This window comes from Cimex lectularius, unplaced genomic scaffold (genome assembly GCF_000648675.2).
Source record: "Cimex lectularius strain Harlan isolate CLEC.00 unplaced genomic scaffold, Clec_2.1 scaffold86, whole genome shotgun sequence".
In the NCBI taxonomy this organism is placed as follows: Eukaryota; Metazoa; Arthropoda; class Insecta; order Hemiptera; family Cimicidae; genus Cimex; species Cimex lectularius.
The window spans coordinates 1,550,835-1,574,213 of NW_019392763.1; the positions used below are offsets into that span (position 1 = coordinate 1,550,835).

The 23,379-nt window shown below is 31.9% G+C and overlaps 1 protein-coding gene across 21 annotated transcripts in view; it reads right to left on the bottom strand.

Moving 5' to 3' along the window:
* The window catches only part of LOC106663970 (ankyrin-3-like), a 137,592-nt gene extending 114,478 nt beyond the window's left edge, over positions 1-23,114 (bottom strand). For 18 of the 21 annotated variants that reach the window (XM_024227417.1, XM_024227415.1, XM_024227410.1 and 15 more), the window contains exons 1-3: positions 22,956-23,114; positions 22,145-22,186; positions 20,483-20,515 (exon numbers count right to left, since the gene is read on the bottom strand). In XM_024227417.1, the coding sequence (XP_024083185.1) occupies positions 20,483-20,515; positions 22,145-22,186; positions 22,956-23,099 (219 nt within the window). In that variant the 5' untranslated portion in view covers positions 23,100-23,114. Of the gene's footprint in view, positions 1-2,026; positions 2,174-20,482; positions 20,516-22,144; positions 22,187-22,955 lie in introns of those variants that run through there. The other 3 variants (XM_014389234.2, XM_024227413.1, XM_024227419.1) reach the window with 3 other exon arrangements.
* Positions 23,115-23,379: the final 265 nt, after the last annotated feature.

Here is a 23,379-nt window from a genome sequence, read left to right on the forward strand (position 1 = left end):
TAATTAAATTTTCATTTTTTCTTTTTTTAACCATTTACACGATAAACTGAAACTATCGACTTCTGAAGGAAAAATTCAATACCTCCATATCAAATCGATGAATTTTTGAATTTCTGTTATCGTTTTTTAAAATGATTTTCAAAATCTGTGAAAAAACAGAGCATTACTTTTGAGAAAACAAGTTGACAACCAGGTCGGAGTAACGTTCGGATTTATTAAAATTATAAAATTCAAATAGAACCAGTCGATCGCACGTGAAAATATCTTTGGAACCACATTCTTTCACAAAAAACTCACGCGATATTCTATTATGTATATATACTTGTGTAAAGTCTTTATTAAGTAATTATAATGTTTTGAGGCTTTTTTGAAAATTTCTTAGAAGTCCAGACCACCAATTAAACCAAAAATAATTGTAAATAAATAACGTACAAACGAAAAATGGTAAATTTGAGAAATAATTTAACCGGAGTTTCTTTGTTGATCTGGAGCTTTAAAAACAGAAATATAAAAAGAACCAGCCGGCAAAACTAGTGCAAGAGTAAACATGTATGATTCTTATCGATTCCTCAGAAATCCAGGTCTTTAATAATTCTAGCGTGTTTTCGAAAGAAAGGAAATAGGATTTCCTATTTAAAATAGCATTTCTTAGCTCCAAACGGTAAATTATTTCTTAATCCAATCATAAAATTGTAAGTTATATCATACAATTTATTATTTCGTTCGAGAAGCTGAGAGATGTAAATTAATTCTAAGAGTACAAAGGGAAGGATTAACACAGTAATAAAAAGAAGCAAAGAAGAAACATTTTTTCGAAACTTAATAAAACTAACGGGTAATAATAACTTAATATTTAAGATAACCAGAGGTTAAATTAAATTGACTCCTTCACCAAGGGCTCCAGTAGGTTCCAAGAAGTACAAAAGGAAAAACAGGAAACTAGGTCGTTCAAGGTTCAAAACAGGTCTGATTTGCCGGAAAGATCAGATCAATAGAAGACACGAGAACAACAGCATAATTATCCAAGGTTTTTTCTTGTTTTAAAATGATGCGACACGAATAATCAATTCTAAGTGATAACTATAATGTCTGGTGTTGGACTGAATCAAAAAATTAGGTGATAGTTACATTTTTTCGAAAACTTTAAGCAAATTTTTGGTATAAAATTGTAGTACTGTTAGTAAATTTGCAATATTTTAATTTATAATCACATTCCATCTTTTAAATTAAAGATGAATTTTATTTTTAAATATTCACCAGTACGATCAATAAAAATGTTTTCGACTACTCACTCCCGACAAGTTTCATGTCATTCACGCAACACAATCCTCGTTTCATAATAAAATAAGCAGGAAAAAGTACTACTTTGATAATATAATATTTTAAAACTGATGTAAAAAAAAAAAAAAAACGGGCAAGGTCAAGAAATCCGCATAAAGAACAATCATGAGATTTCTCCTAAGGTGCGAAACAATTTTTCCGACGTTGAAAATAGGCTTTTCAGTTTTCCGTCACAAATCATGACGTTTCGTGTCAAACAGGCTTGTAATATTTAATTTCTCGAATTATTAAACGGTAAAAATATTACAGAAAATATCAGTTTTCTTGGGATTGAATTATAAGTTACGGCCTTTTCTTTGGATTTCTGAAAATTTTGGTTTTTTGGGAGGCCGTTTGATTTTCGTTATGTTCATTTTATGTGGCAGCTTTGCATTTAGCTTTGTTAAATGGCTCCAGAGCTACTTTTGGCCTAAAGCGTGATATTCTACTGCATTGCAATCGAACGGGTCGTTTGGCTGTCCGGCACGCTACTGTTTCTAATTTTTTTTCAGGGTCACTCTCACCTAGGTAATAAAGTGAAGATACGATAAAATAAAAGCGAAGATAAAGATTAATAACGAAATAAAAGAGAGAAAATTATATAACTTATTTAAACAATCCATGTTTAAAAACTTGATAACGTGCGTTCTCAATTTATCTGTTCATTAAAAAAGTTCATTTATTTAAGAATTAATTTCTAACTCACCAAAGGTGGGACCTGCATGATGTGCAAGTTATGCTATTGCCGGTGAGACCGGTGAAGCGTCATATCGTCAGCTGAGGAATGCCCTCGTAGGTGGAAGGGTGGCAAAAACTGGACTAGCCGAGGGGTGGTTTTCCCTGTGGTGGTTGCGCCGGCGCGATTACGATTACACGGACTTCAACTGGTACACGACTGCCAGGTGATACCACAACCTTATAGCGGGCCATTTGTTGTCTTAGCACTGCAAAAAGCTAATTTCCTTGACCTGGCTGAGAGTCGTTTATCACGGTGGGATTCTTCTCTACGCATTGCCTGTTTTAATCCAGTTTATTCCTTAGAATGAAATGGTTGTATTTATGAGTGTTAGTACTAAAAAACTTTTAATAGAATTGTCAATATTTATTCCAACCATGTTGAATAGGAGAACGCGAGTTTGGTAACTATTTTAGACAGAAAACCAGAAAATATGCATTCTATACGATTATCTTTTACGTTGGTAGACGATACAGTTCTAGTTTTTTTTAAAATACAATACAATTTTTTTAGGATAAGAGATTTTTACCTAATGATGAAGTACCTAGTGGTTTTTGATATACCTCCTGTCTACTGCCATCTGACTAGTTCTATTACGGAATGACCCTACTTTATGACCATTCGATGTTAAATATATTGATTAGGTTTCATGGTCCGATTGACCAAATAAATTATTTTCAATTAATTAATCTTTAAGTAAGGTATTGGTTGAGATAAAAAAGTCAGTGTCACGAGTGGGATTCGAACCCACGCTCTACCGTAGCGGCGTATCTAGCCGAAGGTCGTGGGTTCGAATCCCGCTCGTGACACTGACTTTTTTATCTCAACCAATACCCTATGGAAATATTAATTAATTGAAGTGAAATGTATTATTAAAGCTGGATCATATATATTTTTTAAGTCACAAAATTAGTTCGGGGACTAGATTGAACAAAAAAATTCTTTTATTAAAAAAAAAATGCTGGTTAGAAAATTTTCTCAACGACGTTTAAAGAAAATGGTTTTTTCCAAATTTGAGGTACCCGGTGACCCTATTGTACCTGAGTTGATATGTTTTGTACTCTAATTTATCTCCAAATCATATAGAGTAATTGCACCTCAATGCACGTACATTTCAAAATGGCATCTTTGAAGGTACAACTTTGACTGTAAATATTTTGTTTCAATTTCAATAATCTCTATGAAAATTTTAATCCAGCTTTCAGTCTGATAGAAACAAATTCTGGCACATTGGTTTACAATTTTCTTCAGTCCTATTCTGGCCAGGGGACAAGAACGTTGATTGACCACGGATTTGGACAAAAAACATTTTGTGATTCTACCCTCCAAAATATCGGACACGTACCCGCCACTTTTTGTGAATAGGCCCTGATTTCGCGAAAAGAAATTTAAAGTTGAAATTTTTCGTTTTTTAATATTTTTATTTAGCCGTTCCACTAGGTCATATCAACTCTGTGAATATTATATATATCATATATTACATACATCTTGAAAAATAGATTGCAATAAAAATATAATAAAAGCTATCAAAGTATATCAACCGCCAAAAAAATTGAAAACCAAATATTTTTTAAGAAACTAGATCATAATTTTTTTCGTGAAATTAATATGAAATTGCGTTTTAGCACACCTGTAGATTCCTAAATATAAATTTTCGTTTGAATTTCAATTTATCGATTTTTGATCACCAGAATTTTTCCGATTTTGGAATATCTTATTGAAACGGTTATAATTCAAGAACGGCTAAAAGTATTTTAATGTCATACCACTTAGAAGAAGAGGAACGTAGCTTTTTAACCACGTCTACCATAAAAATATTTTTTTAAATCACTACGCCCCTCCGTTGGGCATCCTACAATTTCCAAACTTCCTCCTGCCTGGCTGACATTACTTAAGCGGGCGTCTCCCAGGGTAGCATCTTTGGCGAGTTACTGTACTCCGTATACTCTGCTAACATCCTCTCCCATCACGACACTACTGAGATCACGTGCCATTCTATACTTCGACCCCGTTATAGCTACCGAGCCTTTCACACAATATTCCTGTTGAAAAATAGCAAAATAGCACAATTTTCCCCCGATATCTTTCTCGACCGGATCTCAGAAGAGTGAGACTGATTATAATTATGATTTATGAGTGCTACCACTGGATGGTTTCAGAGCTCGATTTATTGTCACTGTCTTTTCAGTGTGATCTATGTAACTTATCACTCGATATAAAAATAAAATTAATGTCGTTAATAAACCGTATCAAGCACTGTGTTAATATGTGAGAACTAAATATTAACTAGACAAATATTTTCTTTATAAATAGGTCATATCTTGTTCTAAACGTATTAGGCAAACTTAATTTTCTCAGTATCAATATAAAAGATAAAAGTGCAAAGTAAATTAAAACGTAATATATATCTATTAAGCGTCATTATTGTATTGTGTGCACGTAGATATGTACTTTGAAGTACAAAAAAGTTTTTTAAAAATTGTCCAATCAAGCCTATAAATTTTGCAAAATAATAAGCAAGTAGTTTATGTTAAATCGACCACTGTTTTGTTTGCTTTTAATCAATATTAGATTTTATTATATAACCTTATAAAGATAGAATATACGCATGGGTTTTATTTACTCGAATGGAAACAACAGGATAAACTGGGTGTATGATATCGATTGCTTTTGTGCCGTGGAACAAAGCGGAACAAAGCGCAAGTTTACGTCTTATAGATTAAGTCTTGTGAAAATTAACCCGGCCCTCGGCCAGGAACGGAAATCCGTACGAAATCCCTCGAGTCAATGGTGAGTTAATTTGTAGAGAAAATGTTCTCCCTTGATCATTAATTTCGGAAACTTTCCATTATCGGAATTCTATCTTATTAGTGTAAGTTGGAACGCACTTAAAACAATGAGGTCCTAAAGATGTTGGACACAATTGACTTTTGGCATGCTTTTAATATTTCCCTACACTGAGAAGGCATTCCAATTATGATGTTTAACCTTAAAAATGAACATTTAAAAAATACTAGAATTAAATTTCGTAGACAATTTTTTGTCATGCAATATTTTCCCACTCATTTAGAAACAGCTGCAAGGTTGTGGCAAGTTTATGGTTTTTTGAAGTTGTCACGAAGGGCGCTTTATTATTGTAATGACCAACTTCGATAAGAAACCTATAATTTTCATTAATGACAAATTTATTTGACCTTTCAGCTTTCATTACAAAGTTAATGTACAGTTTTCGTCGAAACATAAAATTTTCCCGTTTTATCATATTAGTCGTCTGTCTTCGCTGTATATTTTGATCTGATCCTCAGAATATAACGACGATCAAATAAACAAAAATCATACGAAAAGTATTAAATGAAAATTGTCGTATTATACAAAACACGTGTATATAAAAGAACGACAAGATAACTTTATATATCAAAAATGATCACATATTAAAAATGAAATGTTCTTTAATTCCCTGTATCCTCGCTTTCTCTCTCTCTCTCTCTCTCTCTCTCTCTCTCTCTCTCTCTATCTCTCTCTCTCTCTCTATCTATCTATCTATCTATCTATCACTCTCTCATTCTCTTTCTCCCTTCTCTCTCTCTCTCTCTCTCTCTCTCTCTCTCTCTCTCTCTCTCTCTCTCTCTCTCTCGCCATGTATCTATCATCTCTTCTTTTAAATTATTTTTCCGTCTATTTCTGCCTAAATCATTTATAATTTCTCGTTTGCCTCTCTTTCCTTCTTTTTATTTGTCTCGATCTTCTTCTCAATTATAAATATTCTCTCTCTCTCACTTAATCAATTTCTCTCTTACCCTCCGCCCTCTCTCTCCATCACTCTTTTTCTCTCTTTTTACCACGCACTTTAATTCATATGCTCTGTCTTCTTTCTCATTACTTTTTTCTATGTTTGTAATTACCAATCGTTCGATTTATATTTTTTGTCTTTCCTGTCTTTCATTCTTCCTGTTACACTTTAAAAGAAAAAACCCTATTTATTTCTCTCACTGTCACTCACGTTATCTCTCTTTCTCCCATTCTCTATCTATCTACCTCTTCTCTTATTAACTATTATTATAACTTTCTCTTTCTCAATCACTTCAATATTTGGCTTTTCTATCATAGATTCTTCTTGTCTATACAACTTTCTTTATGCCCTTTGTTCTCATACACTCCTCTCTATCTCTTTACTTACATACTTTACATTACTATTTCTCTTCTATGTAGTGTTTCTTTCATTTTTTATTTCTATGCCACTCAATCACTTTCTGTATGTCTCCCTCTCTTCTCACTAAATGAAATATTTATCGCTTTCTTGGTTTTCGCTATGATTATTTTGTCTTTTATGCCTTTTATTGTTTCTGCATATAATTTCACTTTCTTCGTCTCGTTCTCACGCAGACTCTATTTTGCATCTCTATCTTTCTCTCTTTCTCTCTCTAACTTTATTTACATTGTTTCATATTAATCTCCCTCCTCATGTTTCTCTCTTTCTTTTTCCTAATTGGTCACTATTTATCTCCTATGTACTATTTCTTTCATTTTTTCTTTCTATGCTACTAATTTCTATACTACTAACTTCTCAATTTCTCTATCTCTCCCTCTCTTCACCCTAAATGTAATATTTATCTCTTTGGTTTTCACTATTTTCAGTTTGTCTTTTATGTATTTTATTGTTTCTTGTTCTCACTCAGACTCTCTTTGGCATCACAATCAAACTTTTTTCACTTTTATTTTATTTCCTTTTTCTTCTCTCCCTTTCTCTCTGTCCGACTTTTTCTATTTCTTTTTCTTGCTTTATTCCTATCTTCATCTATTTTTCTCTCCCTTTCTCTCTCTTTATCGATTTAACTATATCTATCTTTTAATAGATTAGGGTTAGGATTTTCTTTTTCTGTTTACCCCATACAGGTATTATTTAGATTTATTTTTTATTTTCGTGTCCTGTAATGTGAAAAGTGTTTTGACTTGCAGTACTTAAATGTCTATTATTAATTGTATATTGCGAAGAAAATTTCAAAGGTAATTTAGTTATATACAATTTATTTTCACACTGTTATTTTGACTTTGTAGAATGGTTCATTATTGCATTTTAAATTTGAATGTTTTCACAATTATTATGTAATGTAAATATTATTAGCTAATAAGACTTAACTCACTTTTTTTTTCTTAATTTACCATAAACTTCGGTTTCTTAAATTTTGATAAGAAACAGGAAACTGTTTTCATTAGCTTCTTTCCGTTTAACAACTTACAAATAAATATTTAAGATGATGAATAATTTGTACTTTCATGTCCATTTTGGATAAAGAAAACGTCCCAACTGTAATCAATAAGCTTAGGAAAATTAACGCCATGGGATAAAAACTGAAGGTAAAAAAAATGTGACTGATTAAATAAATCAAAACAATGGTTAACAAATAAGACTTGAGAACTTTAATGACTTAACAAAGCATCGCATAAGTAAAAACTCACGTTATTATTTGCATAGTATGTTTGATAATAAGACACAAAGAATTTAAAACAGACTGAAAGACTGACGATTCACGCCGTGTCGTCTTGTTCGCCGGGTTTGAACGACGTGATGGTGTTGATAGAACGCATTTTGACTTCTTTGAGCGGCTCAGGGGTATCGGAAATGATGCAAGCGGGCATTTTTGAAAAGCGCCTTTTGATCTGTTTCTTCAGTAGGTCTTTAATCTGTTCTTTTCGGGCCCTGATGTCCTCCAGGTGCTTCACTTCGTCCTCCCGGAGCATTTCGATATCATCGTCACTTATGTCTTCCATTTGTTAACTTTTAGTGTGTTTTTTTTTTATTTTAAACTTTATCAGGTCTGTTTCTGTGTAATTTGTGAAAATTATTTAGTAAGCCACATACAATTTGTTTTTAATCGTTTCGCACATGTCTCTATAAACACGTGTTTCTTTTATTTTCTGACTCTAATTGTTTTTATAATCTATAAGATTTGTTTTAAATGTTTATATTATATTGCATCCTTGTAACTATAGATAAGAAGGTTTCTTTCACACCACATATTTTAAATTTATTTTACAATTTTTTTTCTGTTTTAAAATATAAAATTGATCTAGATCTGTAACACAGTCTCTTTTTAACTTAAGTCAGTTAAACTGGTCACAAAATAGTTTCAGCGTAAATATTTCTTACATGACTCACGCCATAATCAGAAACAACAAAACTTGATTAAGTCAATAAAGTTTTAGTATATATTTAATCAATATTTTTTCTCTCTGGGGAAAATTTGAAAAACGTTTTTAAAGTAACATAATTTTTCCTATAGATGTTGATAAACAGTTTTTACCATGGTCGTCATGATCTCCAAAGTTTATTTCAGTTTTAGTATTTGAGAAATATAAACAATATTTTATATCGTAGGCCGTTTATTACAATTATGGCGTAAAAGTAAGTTTTCAGATTAACAGCATGTTTTTTTTTTCTTTCCTTGTCAATCTTTAATGTTTGTAAGGCATGGGGCAGTATAAGTGGTAATCTGAAGGAGCTAGGTCAGGACTAAATACTCAATTATTTTGACTAGATAAACTAGAACACTAATGAGTGGACTTAAGTATATTTACTATTATTATTCATGTTATTGTTATCGTTCTAAACATTTAACGTCATTTTATGTCACGTCAATTTTTACATCAGTGGTGCAAACTTTCTTCATTTGCATGATTTTTTGTTTAATATAGTTATATAATTACTCAATTAATTATACACAATTTTTCGAAATGAAAAATTCTTGTCAGAGGCGGGATTCGAACCCACGACATTCGGCTAAATACGCCGCTGTTCTACCATTTTTGCTGCCGTGACTTCGATCGCACAAACTTCTCATTTCGGCTCCCCGTTTTTTCCAATTGAAAAGAAAAGTTTGTGGCAGAGGCGATCGAAGTATCGGTAGCTCAAGTGGTCGAGGAGCGGCCTATTTAGCCGAAAGTCCAGGGTTCGAATCCCGCCTTTGACAAGAATTTTTCATTTCGAAAAGAATTGTGTTTAATTAATTGATTCACTAGTTTTCGTGGTCCGCTTAACCAATTAATATCTTTCGATTAATTAATTGAATAATGGCAAAAAGGAGGGAAAATTCAAAAGGTGGGGTTGAGATAGGAAGTTGGTGTCCAAGCGGATCGAAGTCACGATAGCTCAAGTGTTAGGCGTTTCTAGCCGAGGGTCGTGGGTTCGAATCCCACTCGTGACACTGACTTTTTTATCTCAACTAAAACCTTAATTAATTGAATGATAATTAATTGACTAATTATATAATTAAGAATAAGCTGATAAAAATAAATAAAAAGTTAGTATTAAAATAGTTATATTAAGACCCATGCTAGTACAAGTAAATGGTAATCTGAAAGAGCGAGATCAGGATTGGAGGACGAATTTTCATCTTGTTCGGTTTTGGGTTATCCTGAACTTAAATGGCTTGCAATTTTTTTTCTAGATTTTGTGAAAAGACCAACAGCCATCATGCTCTCAAAATGGCGATAGTAAGTATGGTATATGTTAGTGGTAATCTGAATGATTTAACAAAGGTAATTTATTTAAATTGAAAAGCCTGGAGTTTTCTTGAGGAAAACAATGAGTACTGGAGGTTTAACACCTGGCATTTATTAATTCTTAATTCTTTATTATTTATTAGGCATGGACTGGTATAAGTTGCAAATTGAAGATGCGAGGTACGAATTGAGTAACCCAGCTCATTCAATACCGTGTTTTGTGGTAAAATTATAACTTTGTGTCGAAAATTTTCAGATATACATTTCCAGTTTTGAAATAGTTTGTTCAGGTCGGTTTTGATGAACTAATAAATTTATTCTTTAAGTCCTTCCTGATTTCCTGGTCTGTCTGCGTTTGGCCATTTCTGCATTTAAAGATGTGGCTCAGACTGCTAGATTTTTCCAGATTCACCTGAATATAATTTTTCACAAGAAGGCACATCAAAACTCAAGACGCAACTTGGTATTTTTGCATATATTTGAACAAGCTGGAAATAGATATTCTATTGGTTTTTTGACGGGTTTCACGAAGGTTTTGTACACGATTTTTTTAGAGATTTTAGAACTTTTCTAGGCCTATTATAATTGATACAATGGCTGGACTATATCAGCGTTGCAAACTTTCTAAATCATCTTTATGTTATCTTGTTCTTGTACCAAGGATTCAATATTCTTTTCATCGGTTAATCACAAAATGGGTTGACATATTTACATTCTTCTCTCTGATAACACTTATTAACTTTTATAGAAACCCAGTTCACAAAGTTTCCCATATCTTTATTTTTATTTTATAAAATCGGCTCGTTCTGTCTGCATGCGAAGTATGCATGTTCGTTTACGATTGGCTGAAAGAATTATAATTAAAGCCATATTTAAAGGAAATATTGTAGGCAAAGAAAAACACGAACATACTCTTACTAAGAGAGAAAGTTTGTTAAAAATTATTTTCATGAAAGAAAGATTTTTGGACTTGGCTACTTTTTATTCCAAGTGAAATATAAGACAATGCTGTATTCTCAGTAGAATGGATCTTTCCTTGTTTAACGAGGAAATCGCCTAAATACCAAATACCAAATAGGCCGGCTATACGTTTAATCAAATTTATTTAAAAAACGATCCTTCACACAGGTTAATTTGTCCATTTTGGCACAGCAGTTTAATTAAAGTCAAGTACTTCCCTGGAGGTCCTAGTTGCGGAAAAACAGCTAATTCGTCCTGCACTCTCAGGAATTGCAACAATTCCCAAATCATGTATATTATTTATTTAAATTCCAATGTCAAATATGAGTAGGAAATAAGGTTGATCGTTAAGTTTAAGCTTTTAAACGAGTTTGTTTCCAAGTTAGAACGACAAATAGAATCAGGGTTAATACAATTTGGGCTTGCTGTGTAATTAACTGAGCAAGTGGTACAAAATTAAGAGGGGGTTAATTAATCGGACTGGGGAAATTCAAATTTAAAAGTTATAAATTTAATTTTTATACTTTCGACAAAGTTAGTTATTTTCTTCTGAATTTTATAATTTTTTTAATTGAACTAGCAAATCGTATTAGATTTTTTAAGCCAAAAAAGTAAATTATATTTACTATCAACTGCCCCAGATATCCTGTGTTATGTTTTTAATATAATTTCAACTAAATTTTATTTATGTCTTCTTATATAAAACATTTAATATGATAATTAAATGGTTTTAAAACTGAAAAATATTTGAACGATAAATTAAAAAACCTACCTACCTAAGTAACCTGTGAGCTTTTCGTACATTCCAGGAAAGATTGTTCATCAAGGTTTTTTTTTAATAATCGATGGGCTTTTTTATTGCTACCACATTTGCAACGGTCAGTTAAAAATTACCATTGTGGCCGGGGTTGGGTATGCCCGCAGAAGGGGTTTTTTATTCGTGCTTTGCGTGTTGTTCAGGCAATTCCCTTCCTTCTGTTTCTTCCTTTCACCCTTCGCACCGTTTCCCTTATTAACTTATCTTATTGTTTATATTACGTGTAAAACCTCCGTACGGCTCTATGTAGAACTCTGCTGATAAAAAAAAATTCTACAAACTATTTTTTTCTTTTAAATTATTTTGCAAAATTTATGCTTTACTTATTTATCATTATTGTATACACATTTAATCATTATTGTATGATAAGATAAACTTACATAAAAAAGACCATTCCTATTTTTTATATTTACTTAAAAAATACGTTAAATTCATTATAAACACCATCGAAGAAAAAACACTCAAAGAAAAAAAAGAATGGATGATATTTGACAAGAAAAGATTGTTAAGATACATCCAATTTTTGAGTTCGTTATGAGTCTCGTGAACTGTTCTGTATGATAGATAAAGATTTTTTAGTGAATGAGAAAAAGAGAGGAATAAAGAAAACATAGATAAATAATAGTACTTAGTGACATAATTCAACTACTATAGTTAGTAGATAAATGGATTGTTTGTAGATAAATAATGAATAGATGAAGAAATAAATAAATGGATAGAAATGGATAAAGGAGAGAAACGTTATAGAACACGAGAGAAATTTAGTTTCTACCTACATTTCGAAGGGTTAAGATAGTCGATTTAGACAAATGGAAATAGACATCTTTGAGAAGGTAGAGTGACAGAGATCAGTGAGAAAAGAGAGATCGAAAGAGAAAGAGAGTGAGATAGAGAGAAAAAGAGGGAGATAGAGGGAAAAAAGGAAAGTAGGGAAAATAAAAGGGAAAGATTGAACGAGTTGAAAATAAATAACTAGAGAAAAATAATAGTACTTCGTGACATAATTCGACTACTTAGTAGATAAATGGATTGGATGTAGATAAATAATGAATAGATGAAGAAATAAGGCTGAAGAAAATAATTTTTTGGGAAGATTAGTGAACATGTAAAAGATAGAAATAGAAAGGAGAAAAACGCTGTAGAACACGCTAGAAAAAATAGTTACTACCTACACGTCCAAGGGATAAGATAGTCAATTGGATACATTTAGACAAATGCATACACACAAACTTTGAGTAGATAGATAGATAGGTAGAGAGAGAGAGAGAGAGAGAGAGAGAGAGAGAGAGAAAGAGAGAGAGAGAGAGAAAGAGAGTGAGAGAGATAGGGAGAAAGAGAGAGAGATAGAGAGAGAGAGAAGAAAGAGAGAGAGAGAGATAAAGAGAATGAGAGAAAAAAGAGAGAGCGAGATAGAAAGAGAGTGAGACAGACAGAGAGAAAAAAAATAAAGAGAAAATGAATGAAAATTAGAGCAAATAAAAGAGAAAGATTGAACGAGTGGAAAATGAATAACTAGAGAAAAATAATGAGACAGAAGGGAAATATTGAAAAAATAAAGTGAGCACGAACGAGAGGAAGAGGGAGACAGAGATTGAGATAGAGAAAGAAGAAGAGGAAGATGAAGAGAGAGTGAAATAGAGAGGAACAATGTAAAATAAAGAAAAGAAAATAGATTGAGTGACCGATGGAAAATAAATTGATAGAGAAGAAAGAATGAAAAAGCAAAGAGATTGTGAGAGAAATGATGTACGCTCAAACGTAATTGCTTAATAAGTATTCTTTAAATTTTATTCTTCTTCTATATAGAGAAAGGTAGAGGGAAAGAGGGAGAGAAAATAGAAATAGAGAGTTAGGGATAGATAGGTAGATAGTTAGAGAGAGAGAGAGAGAGAGAGAGAGAGAGAGAGAGTGAGAGAGCTAAGGCAGTTTTTATCAATGTATAATGATATGTTAATAATGCCATGATGTGTTAATAAATACAAACACAGATTAAATAAATTAATACTAATTAATTAAGGTTTTAAGTTGAGATAAAAATCTAAAAAATAAATTAATTGTAATATATTAATTGGTCAAGCGGACCACGAAATTTAATGATTAATACTAATCTTGAAAAAAATTGCACTTTTAGCTTTTGATTTATAAACTCTTTCTAGATAAAGTGCCCTACTGAATTTACAATTTAGAAACACTAAAAGGTTTTGGATGGAGGGCATTCTTACTTTAAAGCACATATTCAACTATTTCCCTTCGAGAAAACTTTATCACTATTTATGATGTACTCTGCTATCTTCCTTATGTTACTTCTGCCAAAGGAAGATACTGGACGATACTAATAAAACAGTTCAAAAGAAAAGAGGGTCAACCCTCGCCTTGCCATTTTGGCAATTTCCTTTCCTCCCCGCCAGCTGATTGCAACGCCTCGGTGAGCTGGAGCCAAAAGGTCTTCACTTTGAGATCGATTCCCCCTTTTCCACGACTAGGCTCCGTAAGCAGATTTATATTGGCCTTCCGTCCTCCTGGTGTACAATGGGATAATTGAATATCGAAAATTCAAGACCATAGATTGTTCGGGTGTAGCATTAATGGGATTTCAGTAGGCACGAATAAAGATGGGATCGCATTTTGACAATTAAATGCGCAGTTTTTTGTTTATGAGTTGGAAGTTTTTCAATAACTAATTTTTCTAAGCTCAATTTTATTTAGCTTTCAATAAAAGCTTTTATTGTTTTATTGAATGTTGGATAAAAATGCGCGTATGTGCTTCTCTCTAGGCATTTCTCTGAAACTATATTGCTCCCTCTTTCTCTCTCATTCCTCAATTACTCACACATTCTTTGTTTACCTCTCTCTCTCTTTCTCTCTCTCTCTCTCTCTCTCTCTCTCTCTCTCTCTCTCTCCCTCTCTCTCTTTCTTCCTCTCTATTTCTCATATTAACATTACAAAATTATGAAAAAAACCCGGCGACATCAGCTACGAGGTCTCGAAGTACATGAGGTTGGTTTAAGTTGAAATTAAGACAAGGTTTTTCTTTTTTTATGAAAAAAAGACCCACTTTACTATTTAAATAGTTGGTTTAATCTAGTTTTACATCAATTATAGAAAAAACTTGGTTTTTTTAGAAAAAAGAAAAAAAAACCGGAAAAAATTTGTCATAATTTCAACGTAACCAACCTCATGTACTTCGAGACCTCGTAGTCCATGTCGTTGAGGTTTTTTTCGTTGGCTCGGTTAAGTTGAAATTAAGACAAGGTTTTTATTCTTTTTTGAAATTATGACAATTTTTTTCCGGTTTTTTCTTCTTTTTTTCTTTTTTCTAAAAAAAAAAGACCTATTTTACTATTGAAATTGTTGGTTTAATCTAGTTTTACATCAATTATAGAAAAAACTTGTTTTTTTTGGAAAAAAATTTAAAAAAATAAAAAACCGGAAAAAACTTGTCATAATTTCAACGTAACCAACCTCATGTACTTCGAGACCTCGTAGTCCATGTCGTTGAGGTTTTTTCTTTGGCTCGGCTAAGTTGAAATTATGACAATTTTTTTCCGGTTTTTTCTTCTTTTTTTCTTTTTTCTAAAAAAAACCTATTTTACTATTGAAATTGTTGGTTTAATCTAGTTTTACATCAATTATAGAAAAAAACTTGGCTTAATTTTAACTTAACCGGGCTAACGAAAAAAACCTCAACGACATGGACTACGAGGTCTCGAAGTACATGATGTTGGTTAAGTTGAAATTATGACAATTTTTTTCCGGGTTTTTCTTCTTTTTTTCTTTTTTCTAAAAAAACCTATTTTACTATTGAAATTGTTGGTTTAATCTAATTTTACATCAATTATAGAAAAAACTTGACTTAATTTCCACTTAACCAACCTCATGTACTTCGAGACGCCGAAGTCGATGTCGTTGAGGGTTTTTTTCGTTAGCTCGGTTAAGTTGAAATTACGACAAGTTTTCTCCGGTTTTTTCTTCTTTTTTTCTAAAAAAAACCTATTTTACTATTGAAATTGTTGGTTTAATCTAGTTTTACATCTATTATAGAAAAAACTTATCATAATTTCAACTTAACCAACCTCATGTACTTCGAGACGTTCGATTTTTCTAAAATTTCTAAACGAGAGAGTCGATGTCGTTCGGGTTTTTTTCATTGGCTTGGTTAAGTTGAAATTAAGACAAGTTTTTTATTCTTTTTTTCTTTTTTTTTCTAAAAAAAAGACCTATTTTACTATTGAAATTGTTGGTTTAATCTAGTTTTACATCATTTATTGAAAAAAAATTGTCTTAATTTCAACTTAATCAACCTCATGTACTTCGAGACGTCGAAGTCGATGTCGTTCGGGTTTTTTTTCATTGGCTTGGTTAAGTTGAAATTAAGACAAGTTTTTTATTCTTTTTTTTCTAAAAAAAATACCTAGTTCTAGTTTTACATCAATTATAGAAAAAACTTGTACGTCGAGACCTGGTAGTTGATGTCGTTGAGGTTTTTTCGTCATTCTGTAATGTTAATATGAGAAATAAGATGCTGTAAGTTAAAAGAAACCAATAAATAATAATATAATATTTATTCAGGCTCTGTTGATGGTCTTATAAGGGCAGAAAACTTGCATGTGATCACAGAGTCTACTTCTTTTTCTACCTGGCCAGAAACCAGATCCCAAACACAATAATCGTCGTGGTCGATTTCTTCTTCATCAACTTAGTTTATAATGTTATAAATAATAATATAAATTTCGAATGAGAAGAATACTAGACATGCAATGCAATTTACCTCGAGCTATTATCAATAAATGTTTACAATAAAATTTCAAAGATTTTTGGGGAAAAAAGTGGTAATCGGTTTTTTCCAAAACAAAACAAAGTCCATGCAAAAGCTCAACGGTTGCAACAAACGCCATATCGCGAAACAAGGAGTTTAAACGCAATTTGATATTAGACCCTAAGTAAGACGTAAATTCGCTGGATTAAATTGAGAACCGACGGGGCTTTATAGGCCGGTCCCCTTGGCAACAGACGGATATAAAAACGAAAGACGTCCCTATAAACTCTTTTGAGTGTTCCGAAGATCCTGACAAACAAATGAATTATTGATGAAAAAGAAAATTCGATTTTCGTCTCGTTTCGAAGACGGTTTTCAATCCCGGAGGAATAGATAAAGCTGAAAATTCTGGCACTATTCCACCATTTTGGCTAAGGTAGACAACAGAATCGGTAATATCATACTAGATCCACTAGTTTTCGAGATCCACGTGACCAGTTAATATCTTTCAATTAATTAAGGTTTTTAGTTGAGATAAAAAAGTCAGCGTCACGAGCGGGATTCGAACCCACGACCTTCGGCTAGATACGCCGCTGCTCTTGAAAAATGGCAAAAAGGAGGGAAAATCCAAAAGGTGGGGTTGAGATTGGAAGTTAGTGTCCGAGTGGATTGAGGTCACGATAGCTCAAGTAGTAGAGCAGCGGTGTATCTAGCCGAAGATCGTGGGTTCGAATCCCGCTCGTGACGCTGACTTTTTTATCTCAACTAAAAACCTATAGGTTGTTATAACAAGCCCTTGTGCACATTGACAAACAGCAGAAAAAGATCCTAAAACTAATAGAGTCAGGTTCCAAGCTGAGATGAAATAAAAATACATAGAAATGATTAAAAGGTGCAGACGATATTCTCAGACTCTTTAACCTTCAACTCAAACCTGGTCTGGAAATGCCTAACATATCCCAAATTTCTAAGAAAATGAAATTTTTTGTATGTATCAGGACAAGACAAACAACGAGTTAACAAACCAAAAAAAGCAGAAGTACCCTTCATACCCACTGGATAAGAAATAAAGATCGGCATAACCCAAAATATGCTAAACGAGAAACTGAGCAAATAGAGAAAGAAATGACCACACATAGGAAAAAATTCACCAGCTGCAAAAAATAATCCTAGTTTCTTAATACCTCAATCAGGAAAACAAAAATGTACCATAGAAGGGTCATTGCAACTTTTAAATCGTAGTAGAAAAAAGGGAGACTTCACCAGTGACCACGGGAAAAAATCTCTACTAATCATCCAGAATTAAAATTAATTTACTGATCCTCACATTCTGGTTACACATCTTCACAGTATGACGGCATGAGGTCTGGGATATAAACTGGGTGAGTAAAAAACGCATCTCCGTGCAATTGAAATAACGATTAGCTGGATGTAGAATTATTGAAACTGATGGACCAAAACCTATTATTCTTCTTAATAAGTATTACTTGTTTAACTCAGTTTATTTTTTTAAATTTTTGTGTAAAAATCACACTTTTTTATTACATTTTTAAAACTCGAAGCACCTTCAAATAGTTACTTTGCCAATTTTAAACAAACTTTCAGCTTAATTTACCTGAGTTGGAATTTTATTAACTAATTTAGGTTCACAGTATTGACCAGTAAAGTACAAATTCATCGGACGTCAGGGTTTTAAGGTAGTCGAAGCAACACTCTTGAGTACTTTTGATTTCTCTTTATACTATTATTTTATTTATATGTGTGTGTGTGTGTGTGTGTGTGTAAGGCAAATATTTTGTTAAGGTATTTATATGTTATTGATATACGATAGTGGTTTGATTTTGTTCGGAGTAAATTTCTGTTTTAATTTCATCTTGGTTGAACTATAAGTTTTAATGTGTGGTGATTAGTGATTAGTGTCCGTTTGTCGATGATTATTCAGAAATCATGAGATGCGGTCTGGTGTGATGTAAGTTTCAGAAAAATATTTTCTTTATCGTGCCAACGTTTCGATCTTTATTGAGATCATCTTCAGGGCCTGGGATTTACAAATATTGTTTACATTTAACAAATACATTTAGGATACAATGCAAAATATATTTTTTATATTCAATTCGAAACGTTGGCACGATAAAAAAAATGTTTTTCTGAAACCTACATCATACCAGACCGCATCTCACGATTTCTCAATAATTATGTAAATAATACTACATATTTTCTCTGAAAAGCTGTGTTTTTATTCACAAATAAAAAATGATATTTGTAATTTCGAGCAGATATAAAGCGAGTACAAACGAATGAGGATATTTAGGAAGTTTCGGTTTTTTAATACTAAATGGATCAGGAGTTAAAATGAGATAGTGTGAACTAAGATGGAATTCCACAAAATCAGAATAGTGACTAGCAAAAAATTGTGTGAACTAATTGATTTTTATATTAATAAATAAATGTTACTCGTTAATTTTATGATGTAAAAATGTGTGGTGTTTAGTGACCGTTACTTGATTATTTGGAGGTCGTGAGATGCGGTCTGGTGTGATGTAGGTTTCAGAAAAACGTTTTCTTTATCGTGTCAACGTTTCGATCATTATTAAGATCATCTTCAGGGCTCAAAGTGTTTGTTTTCTGCGTAATTCTCGAGTGCACTCTCAGCACGACACAAGAATAGCACAAATGCACAGAAAACAAACACTTTGAGCCCTGAAGATGATCTCAACAAAGATCGAAACGTTGGCACGATAAAGAAAATGTTTTTCTGAAACCTACATCACACCAGACCGCACCTCACGATTTCTATATATGTTTTAATATTGGAAAAAATGTTCATACTTCTTAACTTTGTAAATTATTAATAATAGTTAACAAATGAGAAAAATAGCATTAAAAAAGCGTTCTTGCCAATGGGCCCCAGTGGCCGATGTAGAAATTATTTTAAGTAATTTTCATAATTTTTAAATTGATATGTCAGTCGATTGTTTTGTTTTTTAGTTTAGTTTTAGTTACCTAGGGTAAAATATTTTTAAAATTTTCTTTGCTTGCTCGGTCACAGCCAAAATTGCATTTAACAACTAACTGTATAGAGGGCGTGGTAGATATTACTACGTAAGAATGAAATTTATTGACGTAGAAAAGAAGGTTAAAAATATGTTTAGTAAGAAATGAATTCTTATCTGTTTTCGGCTCCCTCAAATAACTCTGAATAGAGAATTTTGAAAAAATAAAGTCTAATAATTTTTCCTCAAATTACATAATTTGCCTTTCAAAAATTAAAACAGTGATAATTTGAGATTTTTTGAAACTCCACGAATCTTGATAAATTACAAGAATTTATTTTATTTAATGGCCTTAGTACTCGCATATTAGGCACAGTTTTGTATGTATTGACTTACTATAAATTTAAAAAAACTTAGTTTTCCAACGTTATTACAATCGTTCCACTTGAATAAAACAGAGGAGTTGTGAATTTTTAAATAGAAAACTGGGCATCGCGAAGAAAAAAAAATGTTTATTTTTGTATTGCTATGAAAATTCATATTCAAGAGATTTAAACATGGCTTAAAACAAATCTAAATTGTTTTTTAAGACCCAATTTTTTTTTAATTCGAAATGTTTCTTGGCTTTTGTAACGTTTTATATATCTAATCTCTTTGAATACAATCATGCATATTATTTTCTTATCGTGAATATAAAGACGAATCAATTCGTATAACCTAAAAATGCATGCAAAGAAAGACAAAGCATATTACTTTTAAAAAAATTTCTCGGATCGTAAAGCTTAGCAAGAACGATCCGAAACGTAATTTTTTTTTAGAAATGGAAACATTTTATAATAGCTTAAAAAGGTTTATTTTAAGTCTCAATTTTAGCCCATAATCTTACAGAAACTAATTCTGGCTCAAGAGATAGATTTTCAACTAGTTGAGTCTTGGGATTTCTGCTTTAAAATGTCTGAACACCACACTGTGGTATTACAAGCAACACAGCACCCTATTTTAACGCAAAGATCAGCAGCCATTTTTCCGTTTTATTTAATTATCAAAAACTAAATTTGTGAACGTTAAAAAGATTTTTAAGAAAAATTAATTTAAAACATTATAGAGGAAATATAAGCCTAAGAATGTTTTTGAAAAAAATTTCATGCACAAAAACTTCCATAAAAACCTAGTATGTTCAAGATTGTAAAATTTAAAATGTATACTCTAGTATCAGTAAATCACCTTCCTTCTTGATAACTTAAAAAGCCAGCCTCTTAAATTCCTTTTCACAAAAATCTATAAGTCATGCAGCACTCAGTAAAAAAAATGGCAATAATGCATAAAATGTTTTCAGAAATCTATCAATTTCGAAGATTCGTTTATGAAAGCGCACAAAGTTTTATTTTAGTGGTACATACATGTTTCGCCGTTTTCGCCTCGTCTTCGTTATCCTGTGGTACAGAGAAAAACATGTTTAACCTTTTTTTATGTTTAACTTTTTTTTTTAAATATCAAGTAAGAAGCATCGCCAGCCGTAATGCGATATACACGCTTGGAAAGCACGTTTAGACAAATTTTCTGCAGCTCTTAAGCGTATTTGAAACTGGAACTTGCTTGATTTATTTAAAACCGTTTTTTTTTTTTTTTCAGAATTCATCAGGCAACAAAGCTGTTTGCTAGCATAATTCAACTCACACTGAAGCGTTGCCCCGTTTTTCAGCAATTAACTCAAGAATATTCAGCTTATTTACACAAAACTGGTAAGTATATTAAACTATAATAAAAAAATCTTTCAAATCATTTTTTCGTCAAAATATCGTAAGCAAGCTTCTGACTGTTGAAAATTGTCGTATTAGAAAGAATTTTTAGTCTTGAATAACTATCAACAAGACATGTTAGAAGAGAAATTATTAGTTCACCCTTTAAACCCAGGATCAATTCAATAATGCAAAAATAAATGTATTTATTTAAAATATGAATGACTTGATTTATCAAAAAATAATGTCGCTTTTTTATAATTTATTGCTTTAGATAAACAAACGGTTCTATAATTGTTTTGGTTTTTGTTGCTGTGTTTAATTTATTTTCAGAATTCGAAAAATGCTACAGTGCGGCAGAAAGAATTATTTCAGCAATATACGAATGAGTTGCTGTTAACGACCTGTTCTGAGTGAGTCGTCAGTGAAGAAATTTTTTACGAGGAAGTAATATTTTGGTGGTAAAAAAATTTACCTCATTATTTGTTTCGTCCAAGGCAGAATTATTTAGACAAAACATATTTCTGGGTAGATTAAAAACTAGCCTAAACGATTAAGGTCATAAACATGATCTGGAATTTGATTGGAATTCAAATGGAGGTGTTTTTAATATGTTATTTCTATGATGATACTAGTGCAAAATATTTTTTTTAAATTTTTTCTTCTATTACATTGCCTTTAGAAATCACTTTTTAATATTTTAATTAAATGAAAAACAGTACAATCCTATTAAACTAAATCAAAGACTTAACTTTGGTGTGAAGGAAAAGCAATTATTTTGCATATCTTCCATCAACTTAAACGCTAAGTTCGGTGTTATATTTAGATGACAAACGGTTTACAACTAGGGCTTTACAGTACTACGCAATAACATTAAGCTTTTGTTTTACGAAACTTTAGATTATTTGCCTACTTGGTATATTTTAATTATTAATATACTGTTCTATTAGTTTAGTTAAAATGTGTTCCTTCTTACATTACTTGGCATGGTTCAAAAGGCATAAGCTTAAAAAAACTACTGTTTGTTGAGAAAATATATACAAAGAATAATATTTTAGTTTTCTATCATAGTTTAATAAATATTAGTATTTTCAGTCCAAAAATAAAATTTAATACGGCATAATTCGTTTATTATATTTTATAATTAGCTTCGTAAGCATTCAATTTAAAACAAGAAAAATTCTACTCTATAGCATAATAAGTAGGATATTATTATAAATTTAAAAATTTTGGTTAGAAGATTTAAAAAAGCAGCAATTGAGCAAAGCAGGACAACGTTGAAAAACACTGAATCCATAATTTTAATTTTGACTGAGAAACTACCTTGTACTCCATTCTGGACTGTTCGAACAGCTGACTGCTTGACTATTGACAAAGAAAAGGATGATAATTACACTGTTTACAAAAGGAAATATTTGGAAAGATTATTTTAAACAAAAATAGAATAAAATACTTAAATGAGATGGGTATGCAACACGCAAGACCGGCAAGCTCTGCAGGCTTAGGGTAATTAGAACCGGAAGGGTCTTTTTATTTGGGGTGACCATAAAGATTATATTTTTCTCTGTTCGAACAGCTGACTGCTTGAATATTGACAAAGAACAGGAAGATAATTACACTGTTTACAAAAAGAAATATTAGGAAATATTATTTTAAACAAAAATAGAATAAAATACTTAAATGAGATGGGTATGCAACACGCAAGACCGACAAGCTCTGATGGCTTAGGGTAATTAGAACCGGAAAGGTCTTTTTATTTGGGGTGACCATAAAGATTATATTTTTTTTCTGTTCGATCAGCTGACTGCTTGACGATTGACAAATAAAAGGAAGATAATTACACTGTTTACAAAAGGAAATATTAGGAATGGTTATTTTAAACAAAAATAGAATAAAATACTTAAATGAGCTGGGTATGCAACACGCAAGACCGGTAAGCTCTGCTGGCTTAGGGTAATTAGAACCGGAAGGGTCTTTTTATTTGGGGTGACCATAAAGATTATATTTTTCTCTGTGAAGGGTCAATTATAAAACATTGACCAAACCTGGTACGTCATAGGTCGGATTATTTAAGTGTTGAATACATATCATCTCTGTTATCCGAGTCAAAATTTAGTTTATTGTCAAAACTTACGTGAGAGGGATGAGGGTGGTGGTGTGACTGCTTGGCAGGATGGGGTTGGTGCGCTGGCCTGTGGCCACCATGGTGCTGGGGCGTTGTTTCATGGTGCGAAATTTCACTCAGCGATGGCTGAATGTTAGCCACGAAATGCGCCATTGCGTTCCCATCTGAAAAAATAGAACAACTTAAATTAAGAAACTTTTATAACTCTTTTGTCAGTAGTGTGAGGGAATAAAAAGAAACAGCCAATAAAGGATTATAGCCGGCATTTCTTAATTACTGATTTTAGTTCAGTTGTAAACATTTTCTGGCAGAATTGACTGTCTATTATTCGAGAAACAGTACAAAAACACCAAAGAATGCGTAGCATTATTCTTTCATTGAAGGGAACCGAGATCCGTTTGGTGTTTCACAGCAGTAGAATCAGCCTTTCCCT